The 23,534-nt window shown below is 39.0% G+C and overlaps 1 protein-coding gene across 1 annotated transcript in view; it reads left to right on the top strand.

The window, feature by feature from the left end:
• The window catches only part of akap7 (A kinase (PRKA) anchor protein 7), a 101,064-nt gene that overhangs the window by 21,008 nt on the left and 56,522 nt on the right, over positions 1–23,534 (top strand). Inside the window, exon 5 of the mRNA XM_052095448.1 lies at positions 12,884–13,031. Within this exon, the coding sequence (XP_051951408.1) occupies positions 12,884–13,031 (148 nt within the window). The remainder of the gene's footprint in view (positions 1–12,883; positions 13,032–23,534) is intronic.

Consider the following 23,534-nt stretch of genomic DNA (forward strand, 5'->3'; position numbering starts at 1 on the left):
AAACTCAATAGCAAATAACAGAACAACAATGAGTTATATTGTACAGAGGACGGGGCAGAGATGATTTGTGGGTGTTTAGAGGTAACTGAAGAGATTCATTAAAACCCAATGGAGACATGGACAAAGAATACATCCAATAAGTGTCCCGTTGTAGAAGTTTTTCTCCACATTCCCACCTGTTCTGAAACTATCTACCTTTCCATTTCGATACAGGTTAACTGTTTTATATCATGAATACAATCATGACAATATCTAAAGATTGGCAGGGTAACGTCATGTCTTCTAATAGCTCATTTATGTACACGTATTTTTAAAGATCTTCCCAGCATAGATTAATGGACAGAGCCATTTTAATACAAATATATTTCATCGGGTCCTATTTTTATGGCTTTCAAACTTAAACATTTGCATTTTCTTTGAAGTAATAAAAGTTGTGTTGAATTTCATATTTTGCTCATTGAAACTTGTCATCAAAGTGCTGATTTGGCTGAAAAGAATTTCTATGAGAGACAGATATGTCTTGCTGAAGGGGGCTGCTACTGGTCTGAATCCTGAAAGCTGAATTCTTCGATGATCAGCGTTCAATTCTCAGGACATTTGTACATTAAATACTGTGCTTGTATTTACAATCTCTGGAAAATTATGACATAAAATGCCCACAAACTACTGCAATTGTTCCATCCGGCCCAGCACTGAGAAAAGTAACATGTACGGCGTGACAACGTCACTTGTCCACTTCAGCTGTACAGTAAGGACATTCTCACTAATGAACACATTTTGGGGGTCACGAGTGCTGAGGTCACAAATATAATGTTCTCTTTTGTGCTTTAATATAGTAAAGGTGCTGAATGTAATAATTTTCTTGAAATACGATAAAGGCCACAATTGTATCATTTTTGGTTTTGTAAGTTACATGTATAAAAGACAAACACTGTGTCTGCATTGCTAGCAGTTTGCCTGTTTCAGTCATCTTTTCTTTCTTTTTTGTGCTGTATCAAAGAAATATGAATATCATTTGGATTTCTTTTCATCAGTGATGTATCTGTTAAATGCCATGACTGATGATTTACTGCCCTCAAGTTGTCCTTCGTTGGTTTTTCTTCCCAGCAGAATCTTAACACAATCTTTTCTTCAAGAATCCGAACGCTGCTCTTTTCCATACAATAACAGTTCATATTGAGCACTGTTGTCAAGGTCCAGAGAGAGAAAAAATCCTCATGAAAATATCATAAAACACATAGCTGAAGTGTGGCTCCAGAAAGCTTGGAATATACTTATGGATGACTGTTATGAGGTCTTTATACTGAACATATAATAGTGCTTTATAGTATTTGTCCTTTATAAGCTCGACAGCTGCTGATCACTATAAACTGTTGTTCTATGGACTAGAGCTGCGTAAAGTATCTATTTTATTATATCTATCTATTTTATATTTTATGTTCCAGCATATGAGTTTTCAGCAACATAAGGGTGAGTAAATGAGTGAGTAAAATTACATTTTGCATTAGTAGGTTTCAGGCTATATCTGATGAAGTATATTGTGGTTACAGCGCTGGCAGGTCCAGTGGTGACACTGAATTTAACAGTCATTTGAATTGGCAATAATGACAACGTAAAGATTAATAGAATGGAACATGCTGAAGTGGCGTTTGAGCAATTGAAGGATCTTTTAATAAACTGTGGATTTTCCTCTCACTATTATTCCTGTATATATTATTATAATCATTATTTAAGCTTTAGTGTCTGGTTTGAGATGTTGTGGAGATGGTTATTTCATGGCCCAGATTTCAGAGTAAAGGATCATTAATAAATGTTTAATTAGACATATACAGTTCTCACTTTAGATTAGATCATGTAAAATGCTTAGTTTGCAGTTAGTCAATTCCGACCGATATATTACAGTTTTTTTGGATTGCTTACACACTAAAATTAAAAGTAGTACACTATTAGCAAAACCTTACACTCAAGAAGCAAAACATCAGCCCATATTTGCACAACTATATGCACATTGTCTACCTCACACTTGTTGCAAAACTCTACACACAGAGATTTGCAAAACACTAAACACACTTAACATACATTACACACAAAAATCTATCATGAATTCACTTCCTTGCAATACCAAAGCACTGACTGTCAAATTACCGCACCGTCCAACCAATTGGTTCAACACAGTCATCAGGTGTGCAAACACTTGTTTGCTTAATTGTAGACACACCAATCAGGTGTATAAGCACTATAAAAAGCAGCAGGTGAGTTCATCAGTCTTCAAGCACAATGGAAAGAGTCAGAGAAAGAGTAAGACGAGGAGGAGAACGAGGAGGAGGACAAGGAGGAGGAGGAAGAATCAACAGAGGAGGAATCAACAGAGGAAGAGGAAGAGATGGAGGCCATGCTGGAGGTAGAGGAAGAGGTAGAGGAAGAGGAAGAGGAAGACAAGAAGGTACTCAAAGAGGACCGAATCTGAGAAATGAGATCCACGCAACACTGGTTGACCACGTTGTCAACCACGGCCTGACGCTGAGGGAGGCTGGACTGCGAGTACAGCCAAATCTAAGCCGATACACAGTGGCAAGTGTGATAGGAACATTTCGACTGGAAAATAGGTATTGTAAAAATATCATCATATCAAAAACATCTGCACGGTTTCAGTAACTGCTTACAGTACTGTACTCTATGCACTATCAGCACTTCTGTTACCTTTTCCTGTGAAATTACTGTACTATTGTATACTGTTTTTTTTTCTACATAAGATTGAGGGTCAGGAACGACAAGGGGGATGGCCTCCTATGTTCACAGAACAGCAAGAGAGGGAGATAGTAAACATGGTTTTGGCCAACAATGCCATAACACTCAATCAGCTCCAAGCTAACATTGTCAATAACCACGCCAGTTTCAACGATATCCATCAGGTCTCAACATCAACACTGGCACGCATCCTAAAAAAAACCCATATTCAAATGAAGCAAATTTATCGAGTGCCTTTCGAGCACAATTCCGAAAGGGTGAAACGACTGTGGCATGATTATGCAGAGGTATGTATTCACTTTAGCAGTGTGATCTTGCATACTGTCTCATAATCTTTTACTGTACTGTAATATGTATACTAGATCTACACTGAACTACACAATTTTGCCTGACACTGTTCTTCAGAGAGTTTTACGAATGGATGGAGAGGAGATCCAGCATGAGTTCATTTACGTAGATGAGGCTGGGTTCTACCTGATGAGAACACGAAGGAGGGGAAGAAACATCATTGGCCTATATCACAGGTTTATAGTCAATGTCCCAGGGCAACGTGGGGGTAATATAACACTCTGTGCAGCCATTACACACAATGGGGTCCTCCACCGCCATGCCCATATGGGCCCTTACAACACAGCACTCATACTTACATTCTTGGACCAATTGCACAACATAAGAGCAGCAAATCAAATCGATCATATGCAATACATTGTTGTCTGGGACAATGTGTCTTTCCACCGCTCTGCTCTGGTTCAGATCTGGTTTCAGCAACATCCACATTTCACCGTCCTATATCTTCCACCATACTCTCCATTCCTCAACCCTATAGAAGAGTTTTTCTCGGCATGGCGGTGGAAGGTATATGATCTCCATCTCCAGGCTGAGGTACCCCTCATCCAAGCCATGGAGGACGCCTGTGACCTGATGGAGGTAGCAGCAATGCAAGGATGGATTTGTCATTTTCAAGACGTTTCTTTCCAAGGTGTCTTGCTAATGACAACATTGCCTGCGATGTTGATGAAATTCTCTGGCCAGATCCAGCTAGGCGAAGAGACAATGTCTAGGTATTTTTTTTTAATTTTTTTTTTTTTACAGTAAACTTACAGTACAATACGTAAAGTGACATTTTGTTACAGTATTATGAATCTCCATGTCAACATTTTGGGCGTGTTGATAAATAAATGAGTTTGGTGAATTTACATTACATTTGTACTTTGTTGATGGTAGCCTACTCTAATCATAGGGAAGTAGAAGTGCTAAAAGTGTTTTAGGTTAATCACAGCAGAGTGTAACTCGTGCAAACAGAGTATAGTAATGTGAAACGTGTGTGTTTCATATGGTAACAAAGTGTGGTTTTTACAGTTTTTCTCAATCGATTTGGTACATTTCTCCAAACTCAGGTAACTGCTCTCAAAACAGTTAACACAGCAAACTAAACACACTCTTATGTTGGCGAAACAGTTAAGTATTCACTGCACAATGAAACACAGCATTTTATTCTAGTAATGCATTTATTAAAATTCAATATTAACACCAAAACTAAAAGTGTGTTCTCTGTTGATTTGATAACAAATTCAGCTGAAGATACACAAAGAAATAAATGCAAATACATGTTTTTCATTAAGTTCTTTAATGATGAGTCCAGGTGTATTACAATGAGTTGTCACCCCACAAAAAAAAAAAAAATGCAAATAAGTACATAGGTTTTAAAAAAAAAAAAAACTGCATTCATTGAATCAATTAATTTATTGATCATGCCTCTCAATTACATCTGGCCAGAGAATTTCATCAACATCACAGCAAATGTTTTCACGAGTCATGCATCGTGGGAAAAAACGCCTTGAATGCTGTATCCATCCTTGACATGCTTGTGCCCCAATATCTCCACAGGCCTCTTCCATCGCTTGAAGAAGACTTACTTGGTTGTAAGGGTTACAGTCATGTACTTTCCATCTCCAAGAGGAGAAGAATTCCTCAATTGGATTCAGGAAAGGAGAATATGGTGGAAGGAACACCATCCTGAAACGTGGGTGATTCTCAAACCACTCTCGCACTAGTGCTGAATGGTGGAATTGGACATTGTCCCAAACAACTACAAAATTCCGCACCATTTGCTCCTGATCACCCTGGCGGAAAGAGGATTTCATTGAGGAGATTTAAAAATGTAGGAGCCTTGCTGTGTTGTATGGTCCCAAGACAGCATTGTGTGCCACAACACCAGTTGTAGAAATTGTGGCACAGAGAGTGAAGTTGCCTCCTCGTTGTCCAGGGACATTGACTGTAGCACTGACGGCCGATCACATTTCTCCCTCTTCTCCTTTTTTTGTGAAGATTGAAGCCTGCTTCATCAATATACAGGTACTCATAATGAGTTGCACTGCTATCCAACTCCAAGATTCTCTAGAGTAAAAAGAACACAAGGTACAATACAGTAAGTTAGTGTTTTACAGTAATGGCATTGATTGCAGTCAATACTATTGTGAAACTGTTGCTGAAGTTTGAGTTCACACTTTGACGCAGCAGTATACATAGATATGCCTAAATCTTTTCACTTACAGTAGCATTGAATAGTTTGACACATACTTAAAATTCAGAAAAAATATATCTTTGTTTTGACAATAAAAGTGCAGTAATTGGGTTGCACATACTTGAACAAACTGGAATCGCAACTCCTTCACTCTAACGGAGTTCCTCTCAAAGGGCACTTTGTATACTTGCTTCATTCGGATTGAATTTCTCCTTAGAACACGATCAGTTGTGGAGAGACTGCATTGGTGGATATTGTGGAACAGTTGATTGTCCTGTGTTATCCTTTGCTGAATTTCTTTGAGGCGGAGGGTGTTGTTCTGGACCACCATGTCAACAATGGCATGCTCTTGTTCAATTGAAAGAAGTCTTGTTCGGTCCACCTGAATGTTCTCGAACTTCAATTCTGAAAAATGTTTGGACAAGCAGGAACATTTACTGTAGAAATCTAGACCTATGTCAAACAAGACTACATGGACTATCATTGTAGAAGTAGAATGATATAGTTACTTACCGGTTTTCCCTCTGAAATGTGCGGATAATTGAAGCCACTGTGGATCTGTTTATATTGGGCTGAACTCTCTGCCCAGCTTCTCTCAGTGAGAGACCATGATTTATGACATGGTCAATCAGTGTGGCTCTGATTTCATTTGAAACACGCGTGTACCCTATCCTTACACCTTGCCCTCCTCTTACACCTTGCCTTACACCTCACCCTCCTCTTACACCTCGCCCTCCTCTTCCTCTCTGTCCATCTCTTCTTATATGTTCTACTCTCTCTTTCCACTATACCATTGCCCTCCAATCTATCCATCTCTTCTCCCTCTACTCCTCTCTCTTCTCCTCTTCCTACATCCTCAGCCCTTCTTTCTCTTTCATCCTCAGCTCTTCTTGCTCCTCCATCTCCTCTTCCTCTTCTTTTCCCTCTACCCTGTCCACCACCTCTCACTCTTACACCTCTTCCTTTTCCACTGCTCATTCTTTTTATTGTCTTTTCTCCTCATTCATCTTTGTTCTTCTTCTCTTCCCCTTTTGTAGTTGTTGTAATTAAGACAGCTGTGTGAACAATTAGGAAATTGGCTTTTTCTGTGTTGAGTGGATTATTAACTCATCAGATATCAATTTGGGGTTAATTGAGGACATAAGGTGTGCAACTGACTATTTTACAATTCATAGAGTTTTGTTTGTGTTTTGAAAATGGTACAAAAATGCTTGTGATCTTTGTGAAGACCAATGAAAAAGCTGCAAAAGTTTTTCCTGGTATATTAAAGATTTGGTTGGCTGTATGAACTGCTGTGATAACATTAGGGAATTGTGTGCACAGTGTTTTGAGAAAATTATGCTTTTGAGTTGTAATTTGTATGAAATGAAGGAGAATTTACTATCTGTTTAGGACATTTACGAAGTGTACAGATCACTGTGTTAAATGTTTTGAGCGGTTACCCGAGTTTGGACAAATGTACCAAATCGATTGAGAAAAACTGTAAACAGAAGTGTATAGTTTTACAAGAGTGTTTAATTATGCAAAGGATCTGTAGTGTCTTGCTAATTGGGTGTGTGGTTGTGCTAATTGTGTGTAGTTTTGAAAATCGTGCTTAAGCAATCCAAAAAAACTGTAAAGTAATAATCACTTTACAGTTTTTCTTCAATTGTTTACACGCAATTTTGAAAACCGGGTTCTTTTTTTCAAAATAGAAGCACAATTATCCAAACACCACACTCAATTTGCATAATTTCTAGATTGTTTGCAAAATGACATACTTCTGTCAAAAAAAAAAAACACACTTCAGTCAAAACATATACACATATTTGTGAAAAGGCTATTAGTTTTTATTTAACCAACACAGTCCTCAATGATCAGACACTATTGCAGCCAGTTTCACACTGCTGTGATAAATAAAAAACACATTTGTAAAAAACGAATTTTAGGAAATAGCATGTGCTCGATTTTTGGCCAGACATTGTTACGTAAGGGATAACTTAGATTGGAAAAAAAATTGTGACAAACCCACAACATTCTTCATGATTAGTTTGAGATATAGGGAGAATGTACACAAATAGGCCTACTATAAACTGACCATGCACTGCACAACACTGATGCTGCTGACTGAATATTTCAAGTATTTATTTCAATACTTACAATATTTCTTACCATAATCAGTTACAGTAATCAACCTACAATGAAATCAATGAAACATAAAATCTGTAGACAAATAAAAATTACTGCATGAATTACAGTACATACACTTTGACTCTGAAGAAAAGTAAAGTAAACAGAAATTACAGAAAACAACTGTAAAACCAACAAGAATACTGGAACTATTCATCTCTCCGTCTGGCTGGATCAGGCCATAAGATTTCATCCACATCACAGGCTATGTCTTCATTGGCAAGGCACCGTTGGAAGAGTCGCCTTGTGTGACGAATCCAGCCCTGCACAGAAGCTGCTTCAATAAGATCACAGGCCTGCTCCATGGCCTGAATGAGGGGCAAACGGTCATAGGGCCGCAGGTCGTATACCTTCCACCGCCACGCTGAAAAAAACTCTTCTATAGGATTCAGGAAGGGGGAGTATGGGGGAAGGTATAAGACTTCAAAATCAGGGTGATCATGGATCCAATTCTGGACCAGAGCAGCCCGATGGAATGAGACATTGTCCCAAACGACAATGTACCGCATCTGGTCCACTTGGTGTAATGCTGTGACAATCTCATGCAATCGGTCAAGAAATGCAAGAATTAGATTTGCATTATAGGGTCCCAGATTTGCATGGTGGTGGAGGACCCCATTTTGTGTGATAGCAGCGCAAATGGTGATGTTACCCCCTCGCTGCCCTGGCACATTGGTGATTGCCCTGTGTCCAATTACATTTCTCCCTCTTCTTGTTTTCACAAGGTTAAATCCAGCCTCATCCACATATATAAATTCATGTTGAATTTCTGCTGCATCCATTTGCAAGACTCTCTGAAACACATTAAAGACAATAAGATGCTAGTCAATATCTATTGCACAGTATTTTTTTTTTGTGACAGAACATTATGAGCAGTGCACAATACCACACCATAGTAAGATGAACAATACATACCTCCACATACTCATTGTTTCACTCTCTCTGAATTTCTGTCAAATGGTACCCGATACAGTTGCTTCATGTATATTTGATTTGTCTTTAGGATTCGACCTAATGTTGACAGAGAGACTCATTGGATGTTATTTAAAATATTGTCATCATTGATGATATTGGCTTGGATTTCTCGCAGCCTGACACAATTATTGGCCAAAACCATGTTCACAATGGCAGCCTCTAGTGCACGAGTGAACATAGGGCCCCTTCCACCTTGGTTTCCTCTACCCTCAATCATATATATATATATATATATAAAAAAAAACATATGCAGCCTACTGTCAAATGTCACAGTAAACATTATTGATGACAAGTACAGCAAGCTTCAGTTTCAATGTACTGTGTGGTTAGCTTACCTGTTTTCTCTATGAAATGTCCGAATTACTGACGCAACAGTATTTCTGCTGAGATTTGGTTGAACTCTTTGTCCAGCTTCCATCAGTGTCAGTCCATGGTTGATAACATGGTCAATAAGTGTTGCACGGATTTCTCGAGTCAAATTTGGTCCTCGTCTTCTTTGTTCAGGTTCTATCAACCCTTCAAGTCCTTCTCTACCTCTTCCTCTATCTCCTTCTCCTCTTCTTCTACCTCATCCTCTTCTTCTACCAAGGCCTCTTCCTCTATCTCCTTCTCCTCCTCTTCCTCTACCACCTTCATCTCCTCTTTGAGCTCCCTCCCTCTCTTCTTCTTCTTCTTCTTCCCTCCCTCTCTTCTTCTTCTTCTTCTTCCCTCCTTCTTCTTCTTCTTCTTCCCTCCTTCTTCTTCTTCTTCTTCTTCTTCTTCTTCTTCTTCTTCTTCTTCTTCTTCTTCTTCTTCTTCTAACTCCTTCCATTTTTGTTGAAGACAGGTGTACTCACCTGCTGCCTTTTATAGCACAACTGAGTGCTGCGTTTTCAAATTAGCACATGCGTGCTTCCACACCTGGTGGTTGTGATTATCCAATTCGTTCATTAGTGTGGTCATTGGCAATCCAGTGCTTTGTAATGACAAGGAAGTAACCTCACAATCCTTATCTGTGTCTAAGGTGTGAAAATGTGTTTAGAGTTTTACAAATCACTGTGTGTAATGTTTTGCAAAAAGAGTGAAGCAGACATTGTGTGTAATGTTGTGCAAATCTGTGGAGGTGTTTTGCTCATTGGAGTAGAATTTTGCAAATTGTGTGGAAATTTTTATTTTAGTGTGTAAACAATCGTAAAAAACTGTAATAGTGTTACTAAAACAGTAACAAATACATTCATCGCCTTTAAAGTTTTTTCTGAATGCTTAAGCGCTAATCGTGATTCTTGTAGCACAATTTCTAAAACTATTAATACGTATAGCAAAACCACTCACTGAGTATGCAAAACTAAAAGCACAAACACTGCTTTGCACTCAGTTTGCAATTTTGTAACACACACTTTGCAAAACTGTAGGGACAATTCACTGCACAACACTCTTTTTGCAGAACTTTAAACACAACTCACTGCTTACACTCAATTACCAAATTTCCAACACACTCCTAGCAAAATTATACACATGTATGGCTATCATTAACACTATTTTGCCAACTGTCTGGCACACTTTCACATGTGAAAACTGTTTTAGATAATTAGTTCACTTTGCAATCAGCCTATAAGCACTATAAATAAGCCACAGGTAAGCTGTCTGTGTGGAGTACAATGGAAGGAGCAGTAAGAGTGAGAATCAGAGGAGGCCGAGGGAGAGGACGTGGAGGGGAAAGAGGAAGGGTAAGAGGAGTAAGAAATAGAATAACTGATGACATCAGAGCTACAATAGTGGACCATGTCATCAACCATGGGATGACCCTGAGGGATGACCCTAATTTGAGCCGCTACACTGTGGCAAGCATCATTAGGACATTTCGAAATAAGAATCGGTAAGTACTTTGTAGCACTGCCATACTCTAATGAGAAACACAACAGTACCATACATGCAAAAATACTAAAAATGTTACTTTACAGAATTGCTAGATGTCCAGATGTTGGGGGCAGAGGAAGAATGTTCACTCCAGAGCAAGAGACCCATATAGTGAACATGGTGATTGCCAATAATGCAATAAGACTGCGTGAAATACAGCAGCGCATTATTGATAATGACACCATCTTTCAAAATATACAGTATAAGCATTTCTGCACTAAGTCGTGTACTTGTGCGCCACAGAATAAGAATGAAGCAAATTTACAGAGTTCCTTTCGAGAGAAACACAACGTGTAAAGCAACTGCGATATGACTATGTGCAGGTAAGCTATAGTGTCATTTGTTCTGAATTTGGAAGTGCATACTGTAGTGCTGTGCATGGGCCTGATGTGTTGCATTTGTTTTGTCTTGTCCAGAGAGTGATGGAACTAGAAGCAGATGCCATGGGACATGAGCTACTTTTTGTAGATGAGGCCGGTTTTAACCTCAGTAAAACCAGGAGACGTGGCAGGAACATTATTAGGCACCGTGCCATCATCAATGTCCCAGGACAACGTGGTGGTAACATAACCATGTGTGCAGCTATAAGCCAAAATGGTGTTGTTCACCATCATTCAACCATAGGCCCATACAACACTGCACACATTATTGCATTCCTGGACACCTTACATGACATGCTCACTGTTCAGAGACCAGAGCATACCCGATGTCATCATATGGGACAATGTTAGTTTCCATAGGGCTGCTTTGGTCCGCAACTGGTTTACAGACCACCCATTCTTCATGGCACTCAACCTCCCTCCATACTCCATTCTTAAATCCCATCGAGGAGTTCTTCTCTGCCTGGCGCTGGAAAGTGTACGACCGTCATCCTCATCAACAGGTAGCCCTTTTACTGGCAATGGAGGAGGCATGTGGAGATATTGACCAGGCATCATGTCAGGCCTGGATACGGCATTCAAGGAGATATTTTCCCGGTGCCTTGGACTGGAGGATATCGCATGCGATGTGGACGAAATGTTGTGGCCGGACCCGGAAAGACGGCATGATGTAGGCTGATTGTTTTTTTTGGGGTTTTTTTTTTGGTGAAATTACTATTTTGTGTTCTGACTTTGTCTTGGTTTTGATGAGTGTGAATAAACCCCAATACTTGAAATTTGGATCCTTGTATGTTTACATGACACTGACAAAAGTATGACTTCAAATTGACATCTGTACACAGAAAGCAAAAGCCAGATGTGTTTTGTATTCATACCATCAGTGTGTAGTTGGCACATTGTGTGCTTAGTAGATGATGGCTTGTGTTTACTGTTTGATACGAAAACACCATTTTTACGAAGGTGTGAAGATTTAATCTAGCTGTGTTCGCTTTTGCAAGAGAACTACAATGTTTTGATAATTGGGTGAAAGGTTTTCTTATTTGTGTGTAGAGTTTTGCAAAAATAGCCAATAGTTACAAAAAATGTGCTTAAGCAATCAGAAACTGTAATTACATCTAATATTTATTTACTATAAATTCATGCCTTCAAAACATGATCAAACTGCCAATAAATGAACTTGTTAAACAATAATTTGCTGCAATGAATATAAAACAATTGTATGTAGTTTATTAATGTACGATTTTTTTTTTTTTATAAATGATCAATTCACTATAAAATAATGCTTTACAAATACTTTATATAAAGTGTTACTGAATTCTGTGCTGGAAATGACATTTTTATACTTGATCAAATAAAATGAGCGACTCCTTTGTCTTGCTAAGACTAATTTCATAGATAAATTATGTATCCTAAAATCACACTTTTTGTGTAATCTTGCAAAATGAAAGCTTGATTGAAAATGATGGGCAATAAAAAGTGATATTTCTCTTGATTTTTCATCTCAAGCGTGCTCTTCACTGACACTTTTGTTCACTTGGCTAAAGGAAAGATTCACCCAAAAATAAAATGATCTCATTATTTACTCACCATAATCCTATCCCAGATGTGCATGACTTTCTTCTGCAGAACACATTTGAGGAAAAATAGAAAATATTTCCGCTCAAGCGTGCTCGCCTTTTGTCCACTCCATTTACAATTTCACAAATGTTTTAACAAACTTTATTAGAGGCAAAATTGTTTGGTGCTTTGGAAATGATGACACATCTGTGGGACAGTCAACATTTTAGATAAATTGATAGATCGAAGATGTGTCTGTGTATGTGTGGGTGAGAGTGTGTGTGTGTGTGAGTGTGTGTATGTATGTGAGTGTGTGTGTGTGTGTATGTGAGTGTGTGTATGTATGTGTGTGTGTGTGTGTGTGTGTGTGTGTGTGTGTGTGTGAGTGAGACAGACAGACAGACAGTATTGGATGTGGACGCATCATGTCAGTGTGGAGGAGGCAGATAGAAGCCGCGTCTGTAATCTTCCCCCAGGACATGCTTCTTGCTGAGGTTATCGGCCACAACAGACGGTTCCACCCCTACTGTATGCTCTATTCCTTCCCCAGTACCTTTCAAAGTGTGTGTCTGCGTGTGTGAGTCCATCTGTGTGCTCACACATCTAGATATATTCTGTGTGTGTGTCTTTGCAGGGTATTAAAAAGCTCGACCCAACTGTGTTCTCAGAGTTTGAGAGTGTTGTATTTGGAGACGAACGTGTGTGTAGAGTGGATCTGTGCTCCATGCTGAAGAAAAAGACTGCAGATGGACACTACCACCGCCAGAAGAGCGTCACCTTCAGTGAGTAAACGTGAAAGATAGTCTACAATGCAAAGGCATAACACATTAAATACACATCTTGTCAAACGCTTAAAGCAGATAACTTTGAGGACATGTCAGTGTTTTGCCTTGCGTTTTTCTTTTAGGAATATGTCCCTTTGCATCAGTATATCTGGCTTCCTCTAGTTTAGTTGTCTGGTTTGTTGCTTGGGCTCAGGTTTGCAGATCATTTCCAAAGTGCACATCTTTCATTTTACCTTCACAAAACAAACTTGACTTGCAGTTTAGAGCGTGCAGACGAAACACTTTGATTTATATTTACTTGTCTGGAATGAAAGCATGTCACACAGTTCTGGGAGGTAATAGTACACCATCATTTTGATGATTTTGGTATTTCATAGTAACCAGAGCAAGATCTGACATGATAATGATGATATTTTCTGAGCGAATTATGTATTCATATGACTTGTTGAGGCAAAGTCATGTGACTTTTATGATGCACATCTGTATTCCTTTATAAATTCTGTAGGAATATTATCTGTAAATGTGTTTCCATCATAGTCCACCTTAATGTTTTATGCCATGCATTTTGGTGTTTCCATCCAGCATCTTAATGCAATATCCCAAAATTTGCATAAATATACATTACATCCGGAAAGTATTCACAGCGCTTTACTTTTTCTACATTTTGTTGTTTATGCATATTTATGTTACAGCCTTATTCCAAAATGGAAATGAAAAATGTTCCTCCAAATACTACAAACAATACCCCATAATGACAACGTGAAAGAAGTTTGTTTGAAATCTTTGCAAATTTATTACAAATAAAAAAAAATCACACGTACATAAGTATTCACAGCCTTTGCCATGACACTCAGAATTGAGCTCAGGTGCTTCCTGTTTCCACTGATCATCCTTCAGATGTTTCTACAACTTGATTTGAGAACACCTGTGGTAAATTCCGTTGATTGGACATGATTTGGAAAGGCACACACCTGTCTATATAAGGTCCCACAGTTAACAGTGCATGTCAGAGCACAAACCAAGACATGAAGTCCAAGGTATTGTCTGTAGACCTCCGAGAGAGGATTGTATCGAGAGACAGATCTGGGGAAGGGTACAGAATTTCTGCAGCATTGAAGGTCCCAATGAGCACAGTGGCCTCCATCTGTAAATGTAAGAAGCTTGGAACCACCAGGACTCTTCTTAGAGCTGGCCGCCCAGCCAAACGGAGCGATCTGGGGAGAAGGGCCTTAGTCAGGGGGTGACCAAGAACCCGATGGTCACTCTGACAGAGCTCCAGCGTTTCTCTGTGTAGAGAGGAGAACCTTCCAGAAGAACAACCATCTCTGCAGCACTCCACCAATCAGGCCTGTATTGTAGAGGGGCCAGATGGAAGACACTCCTCAGTAAAAGGCACATGACAGCCCGCCTGGAGTTTGCCAAAAGGCACCTGAAGGACTCTCAGATCATGAGAAACAAAATGATCTGGTCTGATGAAACAAAGATTGAACTATTTGGCCTGAATAGCAAGCGTCATGTCTGGAGTAAACCAGGCACGGCTCATCACCTGGCCAATCCCATCCCTACAGTGAAGCATGGTGGTGGCAGCATCATGCTGTGGGGATGTTTTTCAGTGGCAGGAACTGGGAGACAGGATCGAGGGAAAGATGAATGCAGCAATGTACAGAGACACCCTTGATGAAAACCTGCTCCAGAGCGCTCAGGACCTCAGACTGGGGCGACGGTTCATCTTCCAACAGGACAATGACCCTAAACACACAGTCAAGATAACAAAGGAGTGGCTACGGGACAACTCTGTGAATGTCCTTGAGTGGCCCAGCCAGAGCCCCGACTTAAACCTGATTGAACATCTCTGGAGAGATCTGAAAATGGCTGTGCACCGACGCTCCCCATCCAACCTGATGGAGCTTGAGAGGTCCTGTAAAGAAGAATGGGATAAACTGCCCAAAAATAGGTGTGCCATGCTTGTAGCATCATATACAAAAAGACTTAAGGCTGTAATTGGTGCCAAAGGTGCTTCAACAAAGTATTGAGCAAAGGGTGTGAATACTTATGTACATGTGATTTGTTTTTTGTTTTTTCTTTTTTTCTTTTTTATAAATTTGCAAAGATTTCAAACAAACTACTTTCATGTTGTCGTTATGGGGTATTGTTTGTAACATTTTGAGGAAAATAATGAATTTAATCCTTTTTGGAATAAGGCTGTAACATAACAAAATGTGAAAAAAGTGAAGCACTGTGAATACTTTCCGGATGCAATGATATGAAAATTGTTTGGCCAATACCGATAAACTGACTAATGTATAATGTATAATAATGATATTGTCCCGATAATGATTATTTTGCCACTTGTCATCAGATCACTGTAAATTATGCTGTAAAAATGTACAAAGCAGTACAAAAGCCTTTTCACTGTTTTAACAATAAATAATTTCTACTGAACATGACGGGCCAAAATTTTAAAGAGAGCCACAGTAAAAGATACATACAAAATAATAGATAAAAAAGATTCTAAAAAATGACTAAACACGATAACGTGATGATTAATATGAAAAAAGCTTCCAAAACATTTTTGAACTTAGAAAACGCATTCTTTTAAGGTTTAATAGTCACACATTTGTGATAACTGTGATAATTTTATTGATTTTGACGTGACTTTCGTGTCCGGCACTTACTTAAAGGCCACATGATGAGAGAAACCATTCAAAACCCCTTAAACCAGCAGACTTTGACTTCTGAGATACTGAATATTTTTACAGTAGAAAGACCTCTTATATATCAACATATCAAGAAATATTTGATTCCCCTTTAAAGTTTACAGTTAAGTAAAGTGTGTTAATAATTCATTATTCATAAACCATCAGTTTATTATATCAGTGTGTTCATGTTTATAACAATATGCCGATGGTTTTAATTTGGTCAATAATTGGCCAATAAATATCAGCAGTCAATACATTGGTGCAGATCTAATCGAAACCCAAATATTGATATTTTTTATTTATTTATTTATTTAACCTTTATTTAACCAGGAAGTCCCTTGAGACTGAAGTCTCTTTTTCGAGGGAGACCTCGCCAAGACGGCACACCAGTTACAATTTAAATACAAAATACAACATAGTCAACAAACAAACAAGCGTCACACATAGAAAGGAACAGGTCACATATGGCAGTTACATTTTTGAGTTATATGGCATTTTGACATGGCCTTAAATTCATTTAATGGGACTAGATCAGTTAGATGTAGCAAATTTTGCAAGTTATTCCAAGACCATGGCGCAAAGTAAGAGAAGGCTTTTTTCCCAGCTCAGTAAAAACCCTTGGAACCTGGTAAGAAAGCCACCTCGTGGATCGGAGATGAAAACTCCTGGAATTCTTCATCAGGAGATTACATAGATATCCCGGCAATTTACCCAACATGGCTTTGTATAGAAAAATATGCAAATGAAGTTGTCTACGTAAACTTAATGACGACCAGCCTACCAGTTCATACAGCGTACAATGATGAGTACGGAAACCAGAGTTAGTTAAAAAACGTAGAGCACTATGATACACTGAATCTAAAACGTGGAGAGTATTAGAGGCAGTATGCATGTAGACAACATCACCATAGTCCAAAACACTTAAAAAAGTAGCCTGCACAAGTTTTTTTCTAGCTAACAGATTAAAACAAGCCTTATTCCTAAAGTAAAACCCCAGCCTTAGTTTCAGCTTTTTTACAAGCTTTTCAACATGAACTTTAAAAGAAAGTTTGTTGTCCAGCAAAAAACCTAAATACTTATATGATGAGACATTTTCGATTAAGTCCCCAGTTAGTGTATTAATATTTATATTATCTTGGGATTGGGAACGAGCCCTTGAAAACGTCATAGATTTGGTTTTCTTAGTATTTAGCACTAACTTGAGGCCATGTAATGAAGTTTGTAGCTGTTGGAAGGCTAACTGAAGGTAATTTATAGCTTGGTTCAGTGAAGGGGCAACTGAATATATCACAGTATCATCTGCATAAAGGTGTAGTTTAGCAGTTTGCACATCCTTTCCAATATTACTTATGAATATAGAAAATAAAATAGGAGCTAAAATCGAGCCTTGAGGAACACCCTTAGAAATCTCTAAAAAGTCTGATTTAAGACCATCTATAGAAACACATTGTGTTCGTTCTGTAAGATTGATAGCTGTGTTTCCTAATCCAATGTTACTTAGTCTATTTAGCAATAGCTCATGGTCAACAGAGTCAAAAGCTTTGGACAGATCCACAAATAAGGCAGCGCAGTGTTGTTTTTTATCCAAGGCATTTATAATGTCATTTAATAGCAACAAAGTTGCTGTAACAGTGCTGTGTCCAGCTCTAAAACCTGACTGTACATCAGTTAAAATGTTGTGCTCTGCCAAGTATTCTTTTAATTGACAGTTTACTTGAGCTTCCAAAATTTTTGCAAGAATAGAGAGTTTGGAAATTGGCCTATAATTGTGAAGATCGGAGGGATCGCCACCCTTTAGCAAAGGAAGCACATAGGCTGCTTTCCATAATTTGGGAATTGAACTTGTCTGCAAACTACAATTAAAAAGGTATGCTATAGGCTTAGCTTTAATTTCAGCTGCAACCTTCAGCAAGAAAGGTTCTAGATTGTCTGGTCCTGCTGATTTTGTTTGGTCAATAGCTTTAAGAGCAATACAGATTACATATTAATCAGGATTATTCAATTAAATTTCCAAGAGGTCCAGTCTCTAAATTTCCTTCTCAGCAAACATTTAAACAATCATAACTTATACATTTTTATGGGGCTAATATGTCATATAATTATGAAATAAAATGAGTAATATATGCATTTCAAGAATATCCAAAGAAGAGCCTATTCTGGGATTTCAGCCTTAGTTGTGTTCGTCCTCTAAGTACACCATGAGATGTTGTCATGTTTTCTAAGTATGATACTTCTTTTCTGTATGTCGTGTTATGTATATCACTAATGATGGTGTGTTTTATTTTGGGATTTCACTAGAACAGACTAGAAAGCAGGCCATGAATGAACCCCCCATGACTCCAGTGTTTAATCCATGTCTTCCGATGACATCCGATTGCTTTGAGTGAGAAAATGACTAAAAGACCACAATTCAAGTCCTTATTCACTATAAATCTTGACATTTACACAGTGTATGCTTTAAGACAGTGATTCTTTGATTTTAACATGTTGCATTTTCATTTTCTCGTGTTTATCATCAACCTTTTAGTGTCGATGTTCATTTCACTCAACCTGTGACTATAATTTTAACCCACCTCTGCACATGCATCAAGAGCGAGGAAGTTTGTGAATGAGCTTCTCTCATAAATCTGCCAAGAAGACTGCAGATGACAAGATTTATAGTAAATAATGACTTACATTTTGGCTCAAAAATATAAAACATGTGACTTGATAGGATTATAGTCAGAGTGTAAATGAAATCAAAGTCGGTACACATCATTCACTAGCCAGCTTTACCAAAATTTGCAAACTGGAGCCGACTAGCACTGGCAAACACCAACTTGGCCCGACTGCAAATCAGGGCTAAAATCATCCCTAAAGTCATGTAGTATGATCCAGCCTTAAATGTTCCACAGACAGATTGACAACTTGTTTGTGAAATACAATGCTGTAGACTGTAGGCCAGTTATAATCTTATGATATAGAAATAGAACACACAATACATTGACTAATGAGATAAATATATAGTGCTGCACGCTTCATAGTAAATGTGTGGAGATGTTGTGCTGCTGCTCATACCATTAAGAGATCCTTAACTCAAACACAGAAAACACCATCATGAGCATTACGCGCTCTGATTGTAACATCTGACAGTGAGCAGAACACTAATTCACTTTGCACAGCACATACAGACTACATATTTATTAATTAAATTGCAGCCTTTTGCGGTTTAATAATCACATAGTGACCGGCTTTTCCAGAGGTGAGAAGCTACCGTCAGTAACACAGAAAAGGGATTCAGTCCAAAATAAAAGCTCAATTAAATTTAAATAAAAAAAAAAAGTACAATAGAAATGTATCACTACAGTATAGTTAGGGCTGGGTATCATTCAAAAAATATCGATATTGATACCGATACCTTGACTTCGATACCTGTTCCTAAACAATACTTTTTTTGATACCAATTTTATGAAATTCGTTTTAACAAGATTACTCAAAACTACTTTTTTCAGTTTGTTGACTTTTTTTCCAGACTCAAAAACTCATCACCTGAGGCTTCTGGACTCCTCATGCCAGGGTCGGCAGGGGCAGAGGCTAAAACATTAATGTGAAGAGGAAAAAAAAAAACAAGAAAGCTAAACTGTTAATTCAGCCAACCATAAGGATAAGTACGGTTTAACAAGATAACTAGTTTAATGTGAGTTAAACTTAATCAGTTACTGTCAACCTTAAAGCATTTTTAGCATCGATTGAGCTAGCTATCTATATCCACTATGTCACCGCGCACAGAAACGTTAATTTAACAAGTAAACAAGCATGTACCACTACAAGTTAGCCGATTTTGTTTGCTAAACGTTAACCTTACCTGTCGTAGTCCCAGTCATAGCGCTGCTGCATTCATCAGTAGTTTTGGAGGAGGACTCGTGTGATGGGCATGTTGAGGAGGACTCGTGTTGTGGGCATGTTGAGGAGGACTGGTGTGGTGGGCATGTTAAAGGAGGACTCGTGTGGTGGACATGTTGGAGGAGGACTGATGTGGTGGGCATGTTGAGGAGGACTCGTGTGGTGGGCATGTTGAAGGAGGACTCGTGTGGTGGGCATGTTGAGGAGGACTCGTGTGGTGGGCATGTTGAGGAGGACTCGTGTGGTGGGCATGTTGAGGGAGGACTCGTGAGGTGGGCATGTTGAAGGAGGACTCATATGGTGGGCATGTTGGAGGAGGCGTTATGTTGTGGGCATTTTGAAGGAGGACTCGTGTGGTGGGCATGTTGGCATTTTGGAGGAGGCCTCGTGAGGTGGGAATGTTGTAGGAGGACTCGTGTGGTGAACATGTTGAAAGAGGACTCGTGTGGTGGGCATGTTGAGGAGGACTCGTGTGGTGGGCATGTTGAAGGAGGACTCGTGTGGTGGGCATGTTGAGGAGGACTGGTGTGGTGGGCAAGTTGAAGGTGGACTCGTGTGGTGGGCATGTTGAGGAGGACTCGTGTGGTGGGCATGTTGAAGGAGGACTCGTGTGGTGGGCATGTTGAGGAGGACTGGTGTGGTGGGCAAGTTGAAGGTGGACTCGTGTGGTGGGCATGTTGGAGGACTCGTGTGGTGGGCATGTTGAGGAGGACTCGTGTGGTGGGCATGTTGAAGGAAGACTCGTGTGGTGGGCATGTTGAGGAGGACTCGTGTGGTGGGCATGTTGAAGGAGGACTCGTGAGGTGGGCATGTTGAAGGAGGACTCGTATGGTGGGCATGTTGGAGGAGGCGTTGTGTTGTGGGTATTTTGAAGGAGGACTCATGTGGTGGGAATGTTGGCATGTTGGAAGAGGCCTCGTGAGGTGGGCATGTTGTAGGAGGACTCGTGTGGTGGTATGTTGAAAGAGGACTCATAAGGTGGGCATATTGGAGGAGGCCTCGTGAGGTGGGCATGTTGTAGGAGGACTCGTGTGGTGGTATGTTGAAAGAGGACTCGTAAGGTGGGCATATTGGAGGAGGACTCGTGAGGTGGGCATGTTGAAGGAGGACTCGTGTGGTGGCATGTTGAAAGAGGACTCGTAAGGTGGGCATATTGGAGGAGGACTCGTGAGGTGGGCATGTTGAAGGAGGACTTGTGTGGTGGGCATGTTGAAAGAGGACTCGTGTGGTGGGATGCTGAAAGAGGACTCGTAAGGTGGGCATATTGGAAGAGAACTCGTGAGGTGGGCATGTTGAAGGAGGACTCGTGTGGTGGGATGTTGAAAGAGGACTCGTAAGGTGGGCATATTGGAGGAGGACTCGTGAGGTGGGCATGTTGGAGGAGGACTCGTGTGGTGGACATGTTGAAGGAGGACTCGTGTCACATCACACGCTGTTGGCATCGAGCCTGTTGAAATGTAGCCACACTTTTGATCTTTTCCACATCTTTCACATCTAAGGGGGTTGAGACGCATACACACTACAGCCTCATGTGTGAGCCGCATCTCTGGGCGTAACTGGCATAAACAAGTGTTTTTCCTTGATGCCTAAACACAGCCAATCAGATATGGCCACATCTAGTATGCTACATGCTTATCTCTGACGTTGACGAGATTAACCCCTTAGGTATCGAAATTTGGTACCGAACGACAAGAAATTTTTTGATACTCGATTATTTTGTGGCAATTTGGTCGGTGCCTAAAATGTATTGAACTCGATACCCAGCCCTATGTAAAGTTATGTAATATTCACTGTAAACTACTACTACTAAGAAGAAGAATAAATCGATAATAATTGTGTAATATTTAAACAGTATTTCATATCTGAGATGCTCTGTTGTGCAGCACTTTATTTGACAAAAATAACTCCAATGTTTTATTTTGGATTGTGAGGTTTTGTATAAAGGCACTTAAAAATATATAAAAATAATATAATATAATGTTAAAAAAATTATTGTTTTATTTTCATTAAAGTAAAGTTTAATTAAAGTTAAACTGACCCTATTTTTGAGGAAAAAATAGGGTCAGTTATTTAGATGAGTTAGAAATCATTTCTGCAACACAGGATTCAGATCCAGTAAGTGACACTAGAGGTCAGTGTTGTTTTTCTGTCTGGGACTGTTGTGGCACACATGTGCTGTCAATCACTCACTCAGAAACAACTTATTAAATGCCTTTTAGTTATATGATCATAATGGTGTAGAGGGGAATGAACAGGATATTCTTATGTTTCATTTTTATTTAAAAGTGTCAGTGTTTTAAGTGTTAAAATGAGCATTAAATCCAAATTGCATCCTTTAACTGATATTGGTACATGATTGGTCCATATAGATTTATTCTTTTCTCAGACATGACATCCTGTCATGCTATCAGTGATAATCACAGATGCAATCTGATCATATTTTACAATCATCTAGGATAAGTTTAACTCTGTAAACTTGTCAATAGAATTCCTCATGGAATGCTGTACTCTTCCAAGATAACTTCTGAATGTTCATCCATTCCACAGGATTCTGGAAAGTTTTTTCCCCAATATTTTTTTTACACATTTTTTTCAAAACACCCTCATCCTGCTTTACTTCTATGCAGTTTTCAAAATCCCGTATTATTTTTTAGGAGTTTTATCCCATAATGCTCCTCCAGTATTTTTCATTAAGTTGAAAAATAATTTAATTCAACGTCAGAGCTCCTCAACTGGTCGGTCACGACCCAAAAATAGGCTGCAGGTCTGTGCTAAAAGGGAAAAACAGTGCTGAACACAAATAATGAAAGTGCAAAATAAATAGTCTTATGAACTTTTAAAAGGGAGTAGAAAGCACCTCCCATATCATTTGTTGGTAATGTCACAGGACGTGCGTCCAGTTAAACTGTACACATTCATCTGTCACTTTGTAAAAATTTGCCAAATTAGACAGATGGGTCATCGAAAATAAGGTTGTCTGAGGTGATGAAAACATGTCAGGTTCATGTACATGTTGGTTTTACAAAAAGAAAAAAAAAATTTAATGACTTGAATGAATAAACATGTCAAAGTCAAATGTATTAAAATACTTTCCTTGCACCTGCATACACAAGTGTGCACAACTTAATTCATTTCCAAAAAAGAAGATTTCTCAGGGTTACACATATGACCTGAATATAATGTGCCTTTAAATTATACATATATATATATATATGTCACATGAGCACATCACAAGAGATGTCACATGAGCACTGATGGTCTGATAGCATCAGCACTCGGACGATTCACTGTGTGTGTGTGTATCACTCTGCTTGTGTTCGTGCTGTTCTAAACTATGGTGTAAGAGCAGTGCAGATATGTTAAGAGTTACTGCCTTTATTTTTGACATTACATATGTTAGCCAGCAGGTGGAGGCAAAAGATCATTTATTAGTGTATTATGAGCCCGCTGGTGACATAAAGTGAATCCGTTAGTCATTGTTTACACAGAACAGTGCTCTGTGATGGCTCGTATTACTGATACATTACCAAAACTAGGAAATAACTTTAAACGGCTTTAATCAAACAACTTCAGGATTAAGGCTCATGCAAGTCAATTCAAATTGGCTTTATTCGTATGACTGTTAACAATACAATATTGCCTTAATCTATAATTACATTTACTTTAACAATTTAACAAATATAAAAATAAATAATAAAAATAAATACAAAAACAAGATCAGAACTGCTGTAGATCACAGTGTTTAAATAACTGAAGACCACTGACATACAGTATACTTACACATACATTAATATACACACATACACTGAGGGTCACTGTGGTGAACATTGGGGTGACACACTGGGGAAAAACACATAACACAGATTCACCCACTGTCGTACAAAACGTATCTTGCAGCCAGTGCTGCTGTGTTTCCTGC

Source organism: Xyrauchen texanus, chromosome 28 (genome assembly GCF_025860055.1).
Source record: "Xyrauchen texanus isolate HMW12.3.18 chromosome 28, RBS_HiC_50CHRs, whole genome shotgun sequence".
Lineage (NCBI taxonomy): Eukaryota > Metazoa > Chordata > Actinopteri > Cypriniformes > Catostomidae > Xyrauchen > Xyrauchen texanus.